Raw genomic sequence first — 18,307 nt, 5'->3', positions numbered from 1 at the left:
AGTGAGAGTAAAATGGCTAAGAGAGACTTCTAGTTGGCAGCCACCCAAGAAGGAGACACTTGTGCTGGTTATCGACATGATATTTAACAACTCATTGCAAAGTAAATGATCTTTTGAGTGAAAAGCAATTTTTTTTTTTTTTTTTTTTTTTGCTGCTGTGCTAGGCTTGCTCTAGTTGTGGCAAGCAGGGGCTACTCTTCACTGTGGTGCATAGGCTTCGGATAGACTTAGCTTTTCTTTTTGTGGAGCACGGGTTATAGGGCTGCAAGGAGATCCAACCAGTCCATCCTAAAGGAGATCAGTCCTGGGAAGATCACTGGAAGATCTTTGGATCTGAAGAGATCATTGGAAGGACTGATGCTGAAGCTCAAACTCCAATGCTTTGGCCACCTGATGCAAAGGGCTGACTCATTTGAAAAGACCCTGATGCTGGGAAAGATTGAGGGCAGGAGGAGAAGGGGATGACAGAGGGTGAGATGGTTGGATGGCATCACTGACTCAATGGACATGGGTTTGGGTTAACTCTGGGAGTTGGTGATGGACAGGGAGGCCTGGTGTGCTGTGGTTCATGGGGTCGCGAAGAGTCAGACACGACTGAGCGACTGAACTGAACTGAACTGGTTACAGGGCACAGCCTTCGGCAGTTGTGGCCCTTGGGCTCGGTAATTGCCACTCAGAGGCTCTAGAGCACTGGCTCCGGAGTTGTGTCACATAGTCTGGGTTGCTCCGCAGCATGTGGGATATTCCTGGGCCAGGGCTGGAACCCGTGTCTCCTGCACTGGCAGATGAATTCTTAACCACTAGACCACCAGGGAAACCCCAAAAGTATTATTTTAAAGCTACCTCCATCTACCTAATTCTAACAATTGGTGCTGATTGTGAATTCACAGAAGCCATCTCAGGCTCAATTCCCCCACCCCTCTTTTTTTTTTTTTTTTTCCATTTTCCCCCACCCCTCTTAACTCTCGGCTGAAAGATATCTAAAATGCTGGGTCTTGTCTGGCTGTTCTACATCAAAGTTCTGACACGACAGGACAGGTGAACCATTACAGACTTTGAAAAGCGCCTCTTTGAATGGTAGGAGAAGCAGCTTCTGCAATAGATATTCACTGATATCTAACATGCAGCAATTTTCAAGGGGATTCAGCATAAAACCGATAGATCGATAAACCTCGTGTCCCCCCCCCAACCCAAGAGTACTGTTTTTTTCTGTAGAATCACAAACAGGAAATTAAAGTGCTCCATCAAAATCCCCAATAGGGGACATAAATCTCTAGAATGTTTTAATGACATTAATATCTGCTGAATGCCTAAAAGATGTCTTTAAAATGAGTTAAGAGAAAAAGGCATTCTGTTTCATAAGTTCCAAGCACTCAAAAGTCCTGCTCTGAGAAATGACCTCCCTGACACAGCAAATAATAAATGAAGAACACAAGTGGGCTTTCATTTTCTTTTTCCAAGTGATGTCTTCTGTCTGGAATGAGTAAATTAAAAGGGGCCTACCCGCTCCATGACAACTACGTGGAGAGGCACTTCCAGAAATGGATCAATACGTCTGTGGGTCACCACCACATAGGGTGCTGTCAAACCTCTTTGATCTCCCCCAAATGGAAGCATATTCACATCCCCAAGATTCCTTGCCAGTGCGGTTCTTTTTCACGCAGCGATCCGGGTTCTCTGCCGCTGTCTGTAAAGAGCACAGGTTTCAGCCCCCTCCCCACGACCACCACTGTCCAAGAGGTGTGACAGCTTGAAGGCCTCTAGAGAAAAGATCCCAAGGGTGACAGAGGACTTCTTTCAGTCCAAAGCGGTAATGGCAACAAGAACCTTCTCTACCTTGCAGGTCAGCTTTGGTCAACGCAACTTTGTTAGCAAAAGGACAGAAGAGGCGAAAACAATAACCAGAGGTTAGTAAGTGGTCGAGTAAACGGGGGATCACATTACAGAAATGGACACACAATCGGCATAACCAACATCACTCGGACAGACACTTGAGATGCTCCACGGGTTTCTCCAGAGACAGCACGGACAGGGAATGCACAGACCAGGGGTGGAGCAGGCCTCGGTCATCAGAGCCACGACAGCCGGGCAGGGGCGGGGGGACGCGGGGTGGGACGCAGCGCAGCAGGGGCAGGGGAGCCTTCCCACGCACACGGCCAACAGGCAGATGGTCCAGAGAGGTGACTGCCCCTCGGTCAGGATGAACACCAAGAAACAGGGGGCAGACGCGGCCAGACTGAAAGACACGTGTGCACAGCCAGACGGAGCCCACAGAAACAGTTCTGCACATGGAGGAGCCGAGCATGGACGAGTGGCCGGGGAGCGCCCCTTCTGACCTCCTGAAAATGCCGCCAAGGAAACTGGCACCAGAATCAGGCATTGCTCTGAAGGTGATCTGGGGACACCCACCATCTCAGCTGGCTTAATTTATTAAAAAATGGAGCTGAACCCAAATGGCGGTGGGCAGAACGGCACCCAACCCAATGCCCTTTTTATTTATTTATGCCAGTCTCCAAATGAAGCACGTGCGTTTCTCTCAGATGATTACCATCTGCAAGTGTGAGATTGAATTTCTAGCCAATGCATGCCTTGGTTTCTGCAGCAAAGCTGGCCTCAAGACAGAAAGAGTTATCTACTAGCCAAGTATTGAATCAGACAATATTAAAAATCCCTAGCCCAAACTGAGAGGCTGCGGGTCACAGTTAGATGTTGGCTAAGCTGTCCAGAACTCACACTCAACTTTTAAATTATGCACTCCACATATATTAGAAACATAAAATAAAAATCTAATTCAGGATTTTTTTTTCTCTCTTATTATAAACAACTGAGTGCCAAAGAGTAGTGGATTGATGACTCTTTAAAGTAATTTTGGACTCTTTGGGGTTAGATATGATAGGGAAAGTAATATAACTACTACTTAGGGATCTTGAAGGGTTATTATGAATGACTTTGACAAGAACACACACTACATCCTAGCCTGTGTATCCCAGCTATATGAGAATAAAACACATCCACCATCTTGGTGAGATTCAGGTTTTAGTTCTTTAGTAATGAATCCTTATCCCCTACCTGTTTCCTATTCTAGGCAAAGAAATGATAGATCAAGAAATGTGTTCTGTTTCCTGTGACTCTGCCTAGTTGCCAAAGGGCCTTCTTGAGGGTCCCGTACTATGTACAGAGATTCAGGGTGAGAATGGTTCTTTTTTTGGAGTCTGTCCAAGATTTTGTGCCCTTCATTTCACTCCCCATCATCTTCCATAGTTCTAAAAAGCTCCTGGGATCTCTGACAAGGTCTTATTCACAATAGTGCAAACTTCCAATGACAGTAATTTATGGCTTAACCCACTTTTGGGCCATTTTTCCTGGCCCCTTACACTAATTATCTCAGTCATCTGTGTATAATAAACAAGGGCTTTCTTCCCCCAGCACTCATCCTCCACTTCCCGCCACCCAGCGGGGCGCTCATAATGCGCCATGGGTAACCGTCATAATTATCTCCATGGCAATAGAGTGCAGTGTTATTAGGCCCTTAGGACTCGCCACAGATGTGGATGATAGAGCCATCAAGCCACAATGTTGAGCTTTGAACAATCACCCATACTCAGAGGAAGGTCAGAACCCCTCATGATGCTTGTGATGAGTCATGCCAAACTGCACCTAGAGCTGGAGGTAGGGATGGGAACATTTTCTCCAATCAGACGGGCAAATTACTTTCCCTAATGTTCCCACGACTTCCCCCAAAGCTCTCTTACGTGAGGTCCATTCCACCTTTGCACTGTATATTTTAATGCACTTTTATAAAGGTTGGTTTAGACTTTCTTTGAATCCAATGCTACAGCTTTGCCTCCTCACACCCCGATTTCTATACTCTGTAGAACCATGCCTCCAATGCAGCAGCCACAGATGCAAATGGCTATGGAGCACCTTAAAGGTCTGTGGTCTGCACTGGGGGTGCTGCAGGCACGAAATACACATTTGATTTTGAAGGTTCGATATGAAACTTAAAATGTCCTACTAAAAATGTTAAATTGATTATATGCTGAAAAGATAATATTTTGGATATTCTGGAATAAGTTAAACTGTAAAATTAAACTTTACCTGTTACTTTTAAACTTTTTTAAATGTAGCTACCCAGAAATTTAAAATTACATATGTGACTCACATTATATTTCTATCAGGCAATGTTGCTACGGAGTTAAATGGATGATTTCTGTTAACTTCTAAATCTGCAGAACTGATGGCATGATAAAAATATTTAACACTTGAAGAGTGCCTTGTGCTTCTGAACATGTGCTTTTATATTATGATTTGACTTGATATGATTAATCATTCCAGAAAAACTGGCATTCCTGTCATTCTACTAAACTAAGATACTCAATTCCCAAATAGGGCATCTATTTCAGGATTTCCCTTAATACCCAAAGGAACTAAGAGCAGGCCAATAGGAAAAAAACTCGAGTGAAATTGTGCATTTTCAGGAGAGGAAGGCAAAGTGGCTACTTTAAATGGTTGGTGATACCCAACTTCCTGTCTGCCCATACATACACAATTGTATTTGGCCAACAGAATTTAAGAAATATTTCTGGCTAAAAGAAAACTGGAAGGATTATACGGACAATAAGCCTTATTATTAGTGCAAAATGGTAATGAGAAACTGACTCTTAGGTGAAGAAGGGAAACGATTTTCATACTGCAGATCAGTCTGGGAAGTTGATCAGAAGCTTTTTATGAAAGGGTGCTTTTAGATGGCAAGTGAAGGATTGAAGCTGATGAAAAACAGGAGTGATAAATGAAGCTGAACAGTTAGGAGATGAACAGGTTTGATGTGGTAAATTAATGAGGGATACAAGAAAACACAATATATGGCACAAAAGACCATGTCGCTCAACCAGACAAAAGAAAACACGGGCCCTGGTGACTGGTCGGATCATCCTCTTGGACTCTCAAGTTAGATTTGAGTCACCTTTTCAACCTATGCAAGGAGACTGGAGAAGGCTGAGAATGTCTGCTGTCCCCTGCTGGTTTAAATGAGATGAATTTTATTGCAAAGAACTTATTGGACTCAGAAGACCTATAAAATTCAGTTAATCTCTCAAGAGACTGCGTATTACCTACAGAAATAGGCCGAGCATGGTTTGTTGTGCTGCATGGGTGTGCATGCAATGACATTAAATGTCTCACATGAGATAAGATTCACATGAGATAAGATTTGTAAATAATAACCCTACCACTTATTGAGTACCTACTATGTATGTGCCAGGCATTCTACATTTAACTCTGACTTACATATATTACCTTCCAAGACATGTTTTATTGTCCCGTTCTACAGATGAGAAGATATAGTTCAGAAAGGTTAATTAAGTTGCCCCAAGCTGCACAGCCGACAGGAACTACTACCTGGACCTAAAGCCAGATCTTTACAGCATCAAAGCCCATGCTGTTCCACTCTACCACACTAAGAAACTGCCTAAGGATGCCTGACACCTAGTAAGTACTCGATAACTGTTACTTCCCTTCCCCCATCAAAGCATTCTGACATCATTTTCCTCCCTCCTGCTCAATCTGCATTAAATAATGCAGCCACTATTAGTGACATACATTTTATTCACGGTGACACCCATAAAGAAGTCTCCGATTTGTGACTCCTCATGTACTAAGATATCAAGTAAAAGTCCCTGATACCTTTTCAGCCATGCTGGAAGCAAAGACACGAGTCAGGAGAAGCCTGATGTCAGTGCCAGGAAAGGTCCTCTATGGCAATGGGACACTGAGCAGACATGTGCCAACATGCATTCCCGGAGCCTGCGGCACATGTCTTGACATACTCAGCCAGAGACAAGAGGACCCCGATGGTGATGCAGGGTCAGACGGGAAAGGGGATGGAAGGTAAACCGATGAAGGAGCACTGGCGAGGCAGCAAAGAGGCTTGCAACCAGGCTGCAGCTTAAAAAGACAGAGGTGGTACCTTCACAGCCACGTTCAATCTGCCCACTGCGATGGAGGGCATCGTTGATGAGGTCCGGCAGGCGCCCGTTCAAGTCCACGGATGCCAGGCAGCCCTGGAAGCCATCCCGGGAGGCCACGAGCTTTGGCAGGTTGCTGTACATGCCTTGGGCCAGACCTGCCATGTAGAGATCACCTGGAAAGGAAAACGGGCAAGAAAAGCAAAGCGGTGAAGGGGCCGTGTCAACGAAAGCCAAGCCCACTCACTGCTGCCCGGGTGATGGTGACACAGCTGGTGGAAACAGCATCCACAAAATTCCTGGCAGGGTTTCTACACTGTATGAAGATGAAACTTAACATTTCTTGAGTGTCATTCATTTTATACACATCATCTCACACACTGTAATCACCATATCCATTCCACAAGGTAGCTATTGTTTCCATTTTATGATGAAGTAAAGATTAACATTTTCAACAAAACAACCATTTACTGAGTCCTTTTTATGTGCTTGTTACCAATAATATGTTGAGAATTTTACAGACATTATTTCATCAAAACTCCTAACAGCCCATAAATGTAGTAACAATTATTATCCTCATTTTGCAAAAAAAAAAAAAAAAAAGCATATAGAAGCTGAAAAAGGCTAAGAAATTTTATCAGTCACTGAGGCAGTAAATGATTTAGCTGAGATTCTAAAAACCTATATGCCTTCCTCTGTATTATGACCTCACCACATTTTGTGATTCATCACTCAGCTTCCACATGCCCAAGGTTTACGGGGAATACAGAGCATTCCTAAGGAGTGGTCAAAGTAAAAACTGAATAAACTGCATTCTGGTATAATGCAGTGTAGTTAAAACAGGATATACATGACATATCTAAAATGCCCAGTGCTCTTAAATTGCAGTTTACTGCTGGGAACAGCCTTTCCACTGAAAGCTCTAGGAAGGATAAACATCTTTACGAGGTTTACCTTTCAAATCCAGATTTTTGGCACCATTGATAACTTGAGTGACCACCTTAGTGTCCACTTTCAGGCTGTGGGTGTTGCTGTTGTCCCTGGTGATGACGACGTTATGCCACTGGTTGTCGTTCAAGGGGCGGTCACTATTGCCTTTGATCACATTGGGGCCATTTCCGAGGTCAAACACGTAGTGTATGTACCTGCGAGGGGTCACAAGCACCCGAAGACTTGAGATTGCCTGGAGGAGTTTAATGCAGTTTAATGGCAACGTATATGTAACTGACACCGGGGCTTCAAACGCCCCAAGAGAGACTGGCATCATGCGAGAGAAACGAAAGCTTGAGTTAAGAATAAAGAATGTGTACTAAGTCGCTTCAGTCGTGCCTGACTCTGCGACCCTAAAGACTGTAGCCCGCCAGGCTCCTCTGTCCATGGGCTTCTCCAGGCAAGAATACTGGAGTGGGTTGCCATGCTCTTCTCCAGGGGATCTTAAAGAATAGTCAGATCCTATTAGACTGCATTTTAGTTCTATACTCATTGAATCTATTTCTTTAACACTACAACCTAGATAGCATATTAAAAAGCAGAGACATTACTTTGACAACAAGGGTCCATCTAGTAAAGGCTATGGTTTTTCCAGTGGTCATGTATGGATGTGAGTGTTGGACTGTGAAGAAAGCTGAGCGTTGAAGAATTGACGCTTTTGAAGTGTGGTGTTGGAGAAGACTCTTGAGTGTCCCTTGGACTGCAAGGAGATCCAACCAGTCCATCCTAAAGGAGATCAGTCCTGGGAATTCATTGGAAGGACTGATGCTGAAGCTGAAACTCCAATACTTTGGCCACCTGATGCAAAGACCTGACTCATTAGAAAAGACCCTGATGCTGGGAGGGATTGGGGGCAGGAGGAGAAGGGGACCGCAGAAGATGAGATGGTTGGATGACATCACCGACTCGATGGACATGAGTTTGGGTAGACTCTGGGAGTTGGTGATGGACAGGGAGGCCTGGCGTGCTGTGATTCATGGGGTCGCAAAGAGTCGGACACGACTGAGCGACTGAACTGAACTGAACTGACCTGACCAGGTAAAAATCCCAAATTGCAAAGCACAGCAACTGGACGCTGCAAAACACTAGGGGAGACATTTAAGTTCACAGTCACTCAGGGATCTGTTTTGGGTTTTGGTCTCTTTTTGGGCTTTTGTTTTAACTACATCCCAACACTCAGTAGTAAAATATCTTGGACCAAGACCAGCTTTCTAAAATTTGCAGATATGAGATAATGGTAGTAATGAAAATATATTTCACTTCTTCCCGTGAATTTGGTGGCACAAATTCACTGCCCCACAGCCCATATCCCTGTTTTGCAAAAATAATTCCTTTTTCCTGTAGGTTTAAAGGACTATATTTCATAATAAAATGCTTGAGAGTATTGAGTTAGTAGAGGATCTTTCAATAAACTCATGAATTTCTCTCCCTTCCAGCCTTAATCATTACACAGACATTTTTAATCAATGGGGGAGAGAGCATGTATCAGGGATAGAAAGTAGAATGGAGACTTTTCATGTCCATATTTTATGCAGGGCTGGTGCTAAGATGCCTAGTATAAACTAGGCGCTGCCGTCCACTTACCCCTTGACTAGCTCAACGGCAATGAAATCGTTGCCATCACCGCTGTTGAAGAGAATGAAGCCATCAGCGGAGGTGGTCTTGAACTGGAAGAAGAGGTGCATGGAGGTGTAGGCCTGCAGGGTGGCCAGGCTCAGGTAGCTGCTCTTGGTCTTGAAGGTGACGGGGTCGGCGATGATGTTCCTCAGTCCAAAGCGAGCCTTCAGCTCGCAGTAGTCGATGTCTCCGTTCTTGCACAGGTCGATGTAGAGCAGCCCGTTGAACATAAGGCTCTGCAAGTGGCCGATGAAACTGGAGGGGACCACGGAGATGTAGCGCTTCTCGGTCATGATACCAGTTTCAATGTTGTGGAATTCCAAGCGCGTGTGGTCTCCCACCATCGTACCTGTGGAAAAATCACGAGATGAGATGCAAACGGGAAAGGTGACCGTGTTTTGCATAGCATCCTTACGATAGCCTGTAGGTCTAATGTATTTCTACACAAAACATTCAGTTCCAGAAAACGAAATACTCAGTATAGCCGATATCTGACTTGGCTGCAGTGGGGGAGCTGATTACTGGGCCAATCCGAGTTTTGTACCCTGCGCCCCATGCCTTCCTGCAGCCGCACAGAGGGTGCCTCCTATAAAGGAAGATAGGAGATCATGGGCAACTCAAGTTAAAGGATGAATCTATTCATTTGCTCCATTCAGGAAAACAATGGAGTACTAATACATACTGTAAGAAGAAAAGGTTTTGTTGCCTTAACCCTTGTAAAGATAAAATAAGCCAGCCTTAGTCATTCATTACCAAATATTTCTTGGTACAATAATCCATCACCCGGTGCTTGGGGAAAAAGTTACTACTGTAGAACATATTAATTTTATCTGACTAGCAACTGTTGATTTGTCTCATAATTACATTTAATTTTCCTTTGGGAAGCTACCTTCCCCACTCCACCCTTAAACCATTGGGGCTGGATGAAGGTGACCCCCATCCCAGCTCCTGAAACAATCAAGTTACCCAGTCTGAACCACTCAAGGTATTCTACCCCCTAGACATAGAGTGTGGTCAATGGACTAACAAATTGGTCTTCTAAAGCATGCATCTCAATCACACAGTTCACTGAGTCCCACCCTTAGAGTTTATTATTCAAAACTCTGGAGTGCAGCCTGAGAATCTGCATTCCTAACAAGTTTCAAGGCGCTGCTTCTGTGATTAGTCTAGGGACTACACTTAGAACACTGAATTAGCAGCAACCCAACTCACCCCCATGTTTTTGCTGGAATGCTAAGGAAAGAGAGATTCTTTGCAAACCACACTTGCTGAAGGGGAAAGAAGAAAACCCAGGGCTGCTGGAGGCCACGATAACTGGGGGGAGAGGGCCTCCCTGGCGAGAGAGCCGACCCAGACGATACCATGAAATGGAGAGAGATGGTTTCTGCAGGATGATGTCATTTTAAGACCTGAATCTAGTCAACCAAACCTGGGCTTTTAAAAGCTATATGGCCACAGATTGCCCTTTATGCTTAAAACATTTGAGTTGGGTGTCTTACACGTGCAACTGAAGAATCTCCAGTGGATACAAATAATCTATTAGCCCTCCCATTACCTGGATTCCCCAGAAACAGTGAGTGGCTGGGGCAAGGGTAATTAGGAGGGCTTGAAGTAAATACAAAGAGACAGCACATTTTAGTAATGAAATCAAGGAAAGCAGCATTAATGTGGTCAAACTAGAAGGTGGCTCTCTCAACATTTTTTTGGATAAATCATATTAAAATTTAACAAACCAAGTTGTAACTCCCCAGAGGCAGAAGGAAGGGAAAGGGAATTCCCTCTTCCTTCTTTCTCCTGTTATGACCTTCCACTTTGAAGAAATTTCACTAGCAAGACACACTAGTATCTCTTTATTCCTTCTTTTATAGCTTTCCAGAGGAAAAAGAGTGACAAAATCTGAAATATAAGGACAGTCTGCAAAGAGAAACCATACGTCCATAGCTCAGTCCCTGGCATGTGCTTTATGGGAACAAGCTGCCTTGAGAAACATCAGTTTATGTCACTCATTCATCTGCTGCATGGCTGTTAGAGGAGCAGGTTTGCTTCAGTAGATTCCTACTCCAGTCCTGAATTAGCGTTCTAGAGGGCAATTCTAAATCTGAAATCCAGTACATGTAAACCACATATTTCAACATCAGTGCTATCACTAATAAAAATGATAGTTCATTTCCACAAGACTAGCATTTATTTTTCTTAATTGGTGTAGAACTCAGGTGGCAAAAATAAGAGCAGGGGACGTGATCATATTTTCTTGGGTCCTTAAACTCCAATATCGGGGACCTTCAACCAGATCACACTTTTGGATGCTCAATATTAATTTCATCTCTTTGGGAGCATTCTCAGACCTAGTTGAAAGAATCGCTCCTAAGCGCAAAAATCAAATTTACATTTTATGAGCTCCTTTGTGGTGTTTTGACAACTAGTGACAAATTGTCCTCTTCATATAAGCAAAAATAAAATGATGATGGTGGTTAACTTAAATACAAAATTGTGATAGGACAAAAATCAAACTGCAACATAAACCTGCTAGCAACTGAATAACTGGATGAAATGCTTTAGTACTGAAAACTGGAGTGGTCAAGAAAATGCAACTAGCATAATCTAAATTCACATGACCTAAAACTATGAAGTGATAAAATAAATACCCAATGTCAATGTGGCCACAGCTGTGCATACCAGGGCTAGAGGCGGGGAGCTGGGGCTGGAGGCTGATGGGGAGGGGAAACCATAGCCAATCTCAATGAGGGCCCAGGAACGGAGCAATGATGATTCTAGTCCTCATGCTCATTCTTAGAGTAAAAATTAGAAAAAAAAAAAGATCAGTGACGAGAACTAAGAAGGGATAAAGGGATGATCCCTAGTGAAGACTGGAGTTCTGAAAGGAATCTAAAGAGACAATGACGAGGTCAACTGGGAGCTTTTAGAGAAGTATGGATAAGTCAGCCTCTAGAATTGAGGGGTTAGGAAATTCTGCTCTCCAAAACATGAATTTCATAAAGCAAGAAAATCATACAGTGTTGACTGAGCTAAAAGAGAGATCGAAGGAAGGTGTTCGTAAGTAAGAAAGTGTTAGTTGCTCAGTCATGTCCAGCTCTTTGAGACCCCATGGACTGTAGCCTGCCAGGCTTATCTGTCCATGGACTTCTCCAGGCAAGGATACTAGAGTGGGTAGCCATTCCCTTAAACAGGGGGATCTTCCTGACCCAGAGATTGAACCCAAGTCTCCTGCATTGCAGGCAGACTGTTTTCCATCTGAGTGGCCAGGGAAATCCTGTAAGTAAGAAAAAGGAGGCTAACAATGAACTTAGAGGACTTAGCCCAGAGATGCAAACAGATTTAAAGTTTAGGGTAACTCAGAGAGCTTCAGCTAGAAGTTGGTAGGGGTTAGGAGAGACAAGGGAGTGAAAAAGTTGACATGGGACCAAATTAGAAAATATGCTGCTGCTGCTGCTGCTAAGTCGCTTCAGTCGTGTCTGACTCTGTGCGACCCCATAGACGGCAGCCCACCAAGCTCCCCTGTCCACGGGATCCTCTAGGTAAGAGTACTGGAGTGAGTTGCCATTTCCTTCTCCAGTGCATCTACGCATGCTAAGTCACTTCAGTCGTGGCCGACTCTGTACAACCCCATGGACAGCAGCCCACCAGCCTCCTCTGTCCACGGGATTCTCTAGGCAAGAATACTGGAGTGGATTGCCATTTCCTTCTCCACTAATTAGAAAACATACTGCTATATTTAAAATGAATAACCAACAACAACCTACTGTATAGCATAGGGAATTGTGCTCAATAATAGGTAACAACCTAACTGGGAAAAGAATTTGAAAAAGAATAGATACATGTGTATGGATAATTGAATCACTTTGTTATACACATGAAACTAACACAACATTGTTAATAAACTATATTCCAATATTTAAAAAAGTTTTAAAACAGTGAACTGACTTTACCATGTGCTAAAATAACTCACTTGGCCACAGATGGATATTCAAGGAAAAAAGAGCGTACGCACCTGGAAAAAGCATTGAGGATATTGCTTAAGCTTGAAACTTGGCCAAACTATTTGCCAAAGCAAATAAATACTTTATAAAAAATCTGTGTATCAGTTCAGTTCAGTTGCTCAGTCATGTCTGACTCAGCGATACCATGGACTACAGCACACCAAGCTCTCCTGTTCATCACCAACTCCGAGAGCTTGCCCAAACTCATGTCCATTGAGTTGGATATACCATCCAACCATCTCATCCTCTGTTGTCCTCTTCTCCTCCTGCCTTCAATCTTTCCCAGCATCAGGGTCTTTTCCAGTCAGTCAGTTCTTTGCATCAGGTGGCCAAAGTATTGGAGCTTCAGCATCAGTCCTTCTATCATCTAATCAATATTAATAACTGGGAAACTTTTCACTCATCTCTTTTGAATGCTGTCTGTAAAGTAAAACTCCCTCCACTTAAGGCAAGAATACATGCATACTTCATAGCAGCTACTTTCAAATTTCAGAGGAAAGAAGAGTAACTTGGGAGAAAAAAAATAGGGAAAAATCAAGATTACTTAAGAGTCCCTATATGCCAGGCACTCTGTAACCACCATCAAATGTCACAATAACAAAAAAATGCTATAGATAAGCATTGCTATCTTGCTTCAGAGGTGAAGATGCTTTGCTTAGCAAGGTTAAGCAACTTATCACAGGTCATACAGGTGGTAAATGGTAGACCCCTTGAACTGGACACGTGTGTATCATGCATCCCAAAGCCCATATCTTCTCTGGTACAGATACACTGTTTCTGGAGAAAACACTTGACTCATTCATTCCTCACATCATTGTCCAAGAAAAACTGTGGGTGGAATTTAACTGGTGAAATTTCCACACAGAAGTTGCTGTGATGAGTTTATACTCCTTTGCAGGGGCCGAATATTGTATCATCCATCTAACTCACAAGACTCTTGAGAGTCCCTTGGACTGTAACGAGATCCAACCAGTTCATCCTAAAGGAAATCAGTCCTGAATACTCATTGGAAGGACTGATGCTGAAGCTGAAACTCCAATACTTTAGCCACCTGATGCGAAGAACTGACTCATTTGAAAAGACCCTGATTCTGGGAAAGATTGAAGGCAGGAGGAGAAGGGGAAGACAGAGGATGAGACGGTTGGTTGGCATCACCAACTCAATGGACATGAGTTGGGTAAACTCCAGGAGTTGGCAATGGACAAGGAGGCCTGGCGTGCTGTGGTCCATGGGGTCACAAGGAGTCAGACACGACTGAACGGCTGAACTGAGCTGAACTGAATGTATTCCTTACCTTTCCCAGGATAGGCATGCTTCTCTGGCTCCTATTCACTCAGTCACTGCCATAGTTCACTGTTGGCCAGCAAGCAGTTTACAGACCAGCCCTGGAGCTTGGAGTTTGTTGAGAGCATAAATCTACTGAAAATTTTAGCCAAGTTCAAGCTGTAACTTTCCACAAGTGGATGAATGTAAGCTCTGAGATTTGACTGCCTGGGTTACATAACTTTCTTGTGGCTCAGTTTCCCTGTGAAATCAGCATGAAGTTATCAGGATGAAATGTATCAGTACGTATAAAGGACAGAACACAGTCCGTTAGCTATGAACTAATTATGCAGCTTTCATTTTTTCCCTTTCTCTGACGTCTGCTAAGAATTTCCTGGGGACTTCACTTATTGCTTTCTCTCTTTCACCAGAACACAAGCTCTTTGTAAGCAGGGACCACTCCTTGCCTCTTCCGTGTGCCCCACACCGGCGGCCGGGCTGGAGCGAAGCAAGCATCCCTCACATCCGGGGAAGGAGGCTGCATGTGAGACATCTGCTTTGGAGTCAGCCTTAAGAGTTGGCCAACACTGAAGAGCAAAGAAATAACAGGAGAGGCTTGACCACCCACGCCTCCCAGATTGGGGGAGAGAAGTCAAGAAAACAAAGGCTCATAAAGCTTAGCACAGAATGCACCTTTTGCCCACAACCCTCCAGCTCTACCACTCTCACACCCTTTTCTCCATGATATATCAACATTTTTCAAGAGTATATGCTGTGAAATGCTTTCAGTTCAGTTCAGTTGCTCAGTCATGTCTGACTCTTCTTGACCCAATGGACTGCAGCATGCCAAGTTTCCCTGTCCATCACCAACTCCCGGAGTTCACCCAAACTCATGTGCATTGAGTCGGTGATGCCAACCAACCATCTCATCCTCTGTTTTCCCCTTCTCCTCCTGCCTTCAATCTTTCCCAGCATCAGGGTCTTTTCCAATGAGTCAGGTCTTCGCATCAGGTGGCCAAAGTATTGGAGTTCCAGCTTCAGCATCAGTCCTTCCAATGAATATTCAGGACCAATTTCCTTTAGGATGGACTGATTGGATCTCCTTGCAGTCCAAAGGACTCTCAAGAGTCTTCTCCAACACCACAGTTCAAAAACATCAATTCTTCGGTGCTCAGCTTTCTTTATAGTCCAACTCTCACATCCATACATGACTACTAGAAAAACCATAGCCTTGACTAGACAGACCTTTGTTGGCAAAGTAATGTGTCTGCTTTTTAATATGCTATCTAGGTTGGTCATACTTTTCTTCCAAGGAGTAAGCGTCTTTTAATTTCATGGTTGCAGTCACCATCTGCAGTGATTTTGGAGCCCCCAAAAATAAAGTCTGTCACTCTTTCCACTGTTTCCCCATTTATTTGCCACCAAGTGATGGGACCAGATGCCATGATCTGACTTTTTTGAATGTTGAGTTTTAAGCCAACATTTTCACTCTGCTCTTTCACTTTCATCAAGAGACTCTTTGGTTCTTTGCTTTCTTGCACTCATCTCACAAGCTAGTAAAGTAAAATGCTTTAGGAATTTTTAAAAAGTTCTGGTGCCGAATAAATTGGGCAAACACTGCACATGCAATTTTTGATGATGAGCAAGGGATATTAGCATATTAAAGGCTCCTCACAGGTCTTTCAGTAAAGAATTCTACTGCATTTTGTTTAACCTGTTGTGTCCAAATTGATCTCAACATTCCTTTTTTTTTATTAACATGAGAAGTTTTTCTTGGAAAATGATGCTTTACAGCTTGGTGTAGTGTGTGTGTATATATATATATATACAGGGTGACGGAAGGAAAGGAAAATGCCAACGTGGACCAGAGGAATACAATTTAAAAAGAAAAGGTGGAATTCTATACCAGAAAGAAGCTCCAGGAGAAGTGGGCAGTTCCTGCAGCATTGGGTCCCCATGCTGAGGAGCATATCTCAAGTGATGTAGCCTGTTAATTTGTTCTTTTTTAAAGATTTTTTTTTTTGTATATTTACTTTTACTTGGCCGTGCTAGATCTTAGTTGTGGCCTGTGGGATCTAGTTCCCTGACCAGGATCGAATCCAGGCCCTCGGCATCGGGAGCACAGAATCTTAGCTGCTGGACCACCAGGGAAGTCCCTGATTTCTTCTTAATAATAGAAATCCAGCTCAGCCAATCAATCAACCAATCTTGATTAACTGTCAACTGAACTTAGTATTTTTCCAGGAACAAATTATATTACAATAAATGAAAACCACCAGGCTGAGGACTATTTCTTTCCTAGCTTCTGATTTCTTACGAGTCTGACCTATTCTTTGCATCCATTTGTACAAACTAGCTGAAAATCTGACATCCTAGGGGACCTTAAGCAGCATGAAAGGCATTACTAAATAAGTCAGTAAGACACTATTTAATAACCTGAGGACTGTGTGGTATTTTAGTTTCATTGCCTGATTTTATGACTTCTGTGAGCTAAAATTAAAATTCCCAAACCCCTTATCACTCTAAGAAGCAACCCAAGACTGCAGCTCATAAGCAAAATAGCTCTTTTCTTTTCCCAAATTTCTTTATCTGCATGGTTCCTTTTTTTCCATCAGCAGCAGAGTAGGGGGTATTGTGGGGTTCATTAATTTCTAATATCAAATTACTAGATGACTTGGGCATGCATTGTTTAATCCTGCAGTTTAATTATTAGTGGTTAAGAGAAAGCACACTTTATAATTACCTTTATTCTAAAATTTCTGTAAAAGAATACTGGCTGAGGGAGGCAGTATACATTACTGTATCCTCAGTCCTGCAGTTCTTAGACTTCAGGGCATATAATTTCCCTATGGAAATAAATGGAAAGCACTGTCTGCAGAGAGAGGGGCGAGGTCGCCATCTAGTGGCTGTTTGTTCAAAACACTCTGCAAAGAGCACTGTTGGCTTTACTGGGCTGAACCCAGAGAAGTAAGCAAGGGACGTGGGGTGTATCACAGCTGCCTTGGAGGGCTCCCCTCTGCACTCCCTCACGGGGAGTTGTTGCATAATTAACTCAGGCTGGCTGTGGGTCCTAAAGCTTCCAATCATGTTTACATCTCTTTGCTATATTCATTACATAAAGCTCAGTTACCCTTCAGGCATGTAGAACAGTAACTTCACTCCCCACTACTAAGTTATGTCTGTGCACAATTGGAGGGTAATGGCTTATTGGTGCAGTTCTGTTTGTCTTCTCTGAGGGAAGAAAGGAGGTGGGTAGTATTGTGTACCTTCTGAAAGGTATTCCTCACCTCACCCCAATCCATTCCACCCTATTGTACCTACGGTGGAAGACAAATCATTTTATTAGGATAAACTGTGAAGTCTAACAAGCAGTCTGATTGGGTCAAATCACACAGACATGAATTTAGAGTTTACTCTTACACCTGCCTCTAAATGCATGTTCCCCTTACGTAAAATGACAACCAGAACAGTCGACTTGCAAGGCAATGGTGTACTTTAGAAGATTAAAGGAGCTGATATGTGTAGAACAGCTAAGCCAGCATCTAATGCCAGCTGGGCACTAGATATATGTGGATCTTCTGCCTGTATCCAGGTTCTCATTCCTGACTTACACACACACACACACACACACTTCTACCTGCAGACACACACGTACATGGCTCACTGCTAGGCCCAACTCCATAAGTATAGACTCTCAGGCTCATAATTATAAAACTAAATTACAGAACCAAACATCGCAGAAACTTAATGCTGCAGACAGCCTTAGCAATAATAGAATTTCAAGTTTAGAAGTTTGAAGTTTTAACAGAATTTCAAAATGAGGAAATGAGGAAAGGGAGGTTTAGCGTTATTTCTAGCCCAAAGGTATAAGGCATTTTAGTGACAGTGACTATTAAACCAAAGGATCCTGACTCGAATTTGACTGTTATATTCATAGAAGACACTGTAGATATGGCTTAGGCCCCTGACTTCATCTCGCAGGCCCAGAAATGGTAAGTGACTTTCACAAAATCCTGCAGAGAATCAGCATCAGGGCCCAGGTCTCCTGACACCAACAACACTCCACATAACACCCCATCCTCCCTGACATTTTCCTTTCCCACATGGACAAGAAGTCTGCATAAGAGATATGCACTGCTCTGGAATATTGGAGAGTATAAATTATAAAATGCATCATGTAAGATGCATTAAAGATACCTTCTCTCTTCTGCCCTGCTGCTGCTGCTGCTGCGTTGCTTCAGTCATATCCGACTCTGTGCGACCCCATAGACAGCAGCCCACCAGGCTCCCCCGTCCCTGGGATTCTCCAGGCAAGAACACTGGAGTGGGTTGCCATTTCCTTCTCCAGTGCAGGAAAGTGAAAAGTGAAAGTGAAGTCGCTCAGTCGTATCCGACTCTTCGCGACCCCATGGACTGCAGCCTACCAGGCTCCTCCATCCATGGGAATTTCCAGGCAAGAGTACTGGAGTGGGGTGC

The 18,307-nt window shown here is 43.5% G+C and overlaps 1 protein-coding gene across 25 annotated transcripts in view; it reads right to left on the bottom strand.

Moving 5' to 3' along the window:
• The window catches only part of NRXN3 (neurexin 3), a 1,774,064-nt gene that overhangs the window by 911,523 nt on the left and 844,234 nt on the right, over positions 1 to 18,307 (bottom strand). For 13 of the 25 annotated variants that reach the window (XM_070469689.1, XM_070469715.1, XM_070469707.1 and 10 more), the window contains 3 exons: positions 8,538 to 8,919; positions 6,918 to 7,108; positions 5,966 to 6,139 (listed from right to left, as the gene is read on the bottom strand). In XM_070469689.1, the coding sequence (XP_070325790.1) occupies positions 5,966 to 6,139; positions 6,918 to 7,108; positions 8,538 to 8,919 (747 nt within the window). Of the gene's footprint in view, positions 1 to 1,836; positions 1,864 to 5,965; positions 6,140 to 6,917; positions 7,109 to 8,537; positions 8,920 to 18,307 lie in introns of all 25 variants that reach the window. The other 12 variants (XM_070469697.1, XM_070469702.1, XM_070469686.1 and 9 more) reach the window with 1 other exon arrangement.

The sequence above is a fragment of the Odocoileus virginianus genome, chromosome 6 (genome assembly GCF_023699985.2).
Source record: "Odocoileus virginianus isolate 20LAN1187 ecotype Illinois chromosome 6, Ovbor_1.2, whole genome shotgun sequence".
In the NCBI taxonomy this organism is placed as follows: domain Eukaryota; kingdom Metazoa; phylum Chordata; class Mammalia; order Artiodactyla; family Cervidae; genus Odocoileus; species Odocoileus virginianus.
The sequence above is the reverse complement of the archived record's forward strand: the minus strand, read 5'-3'. Positions and strand labels throughout refer to the sequence as shown.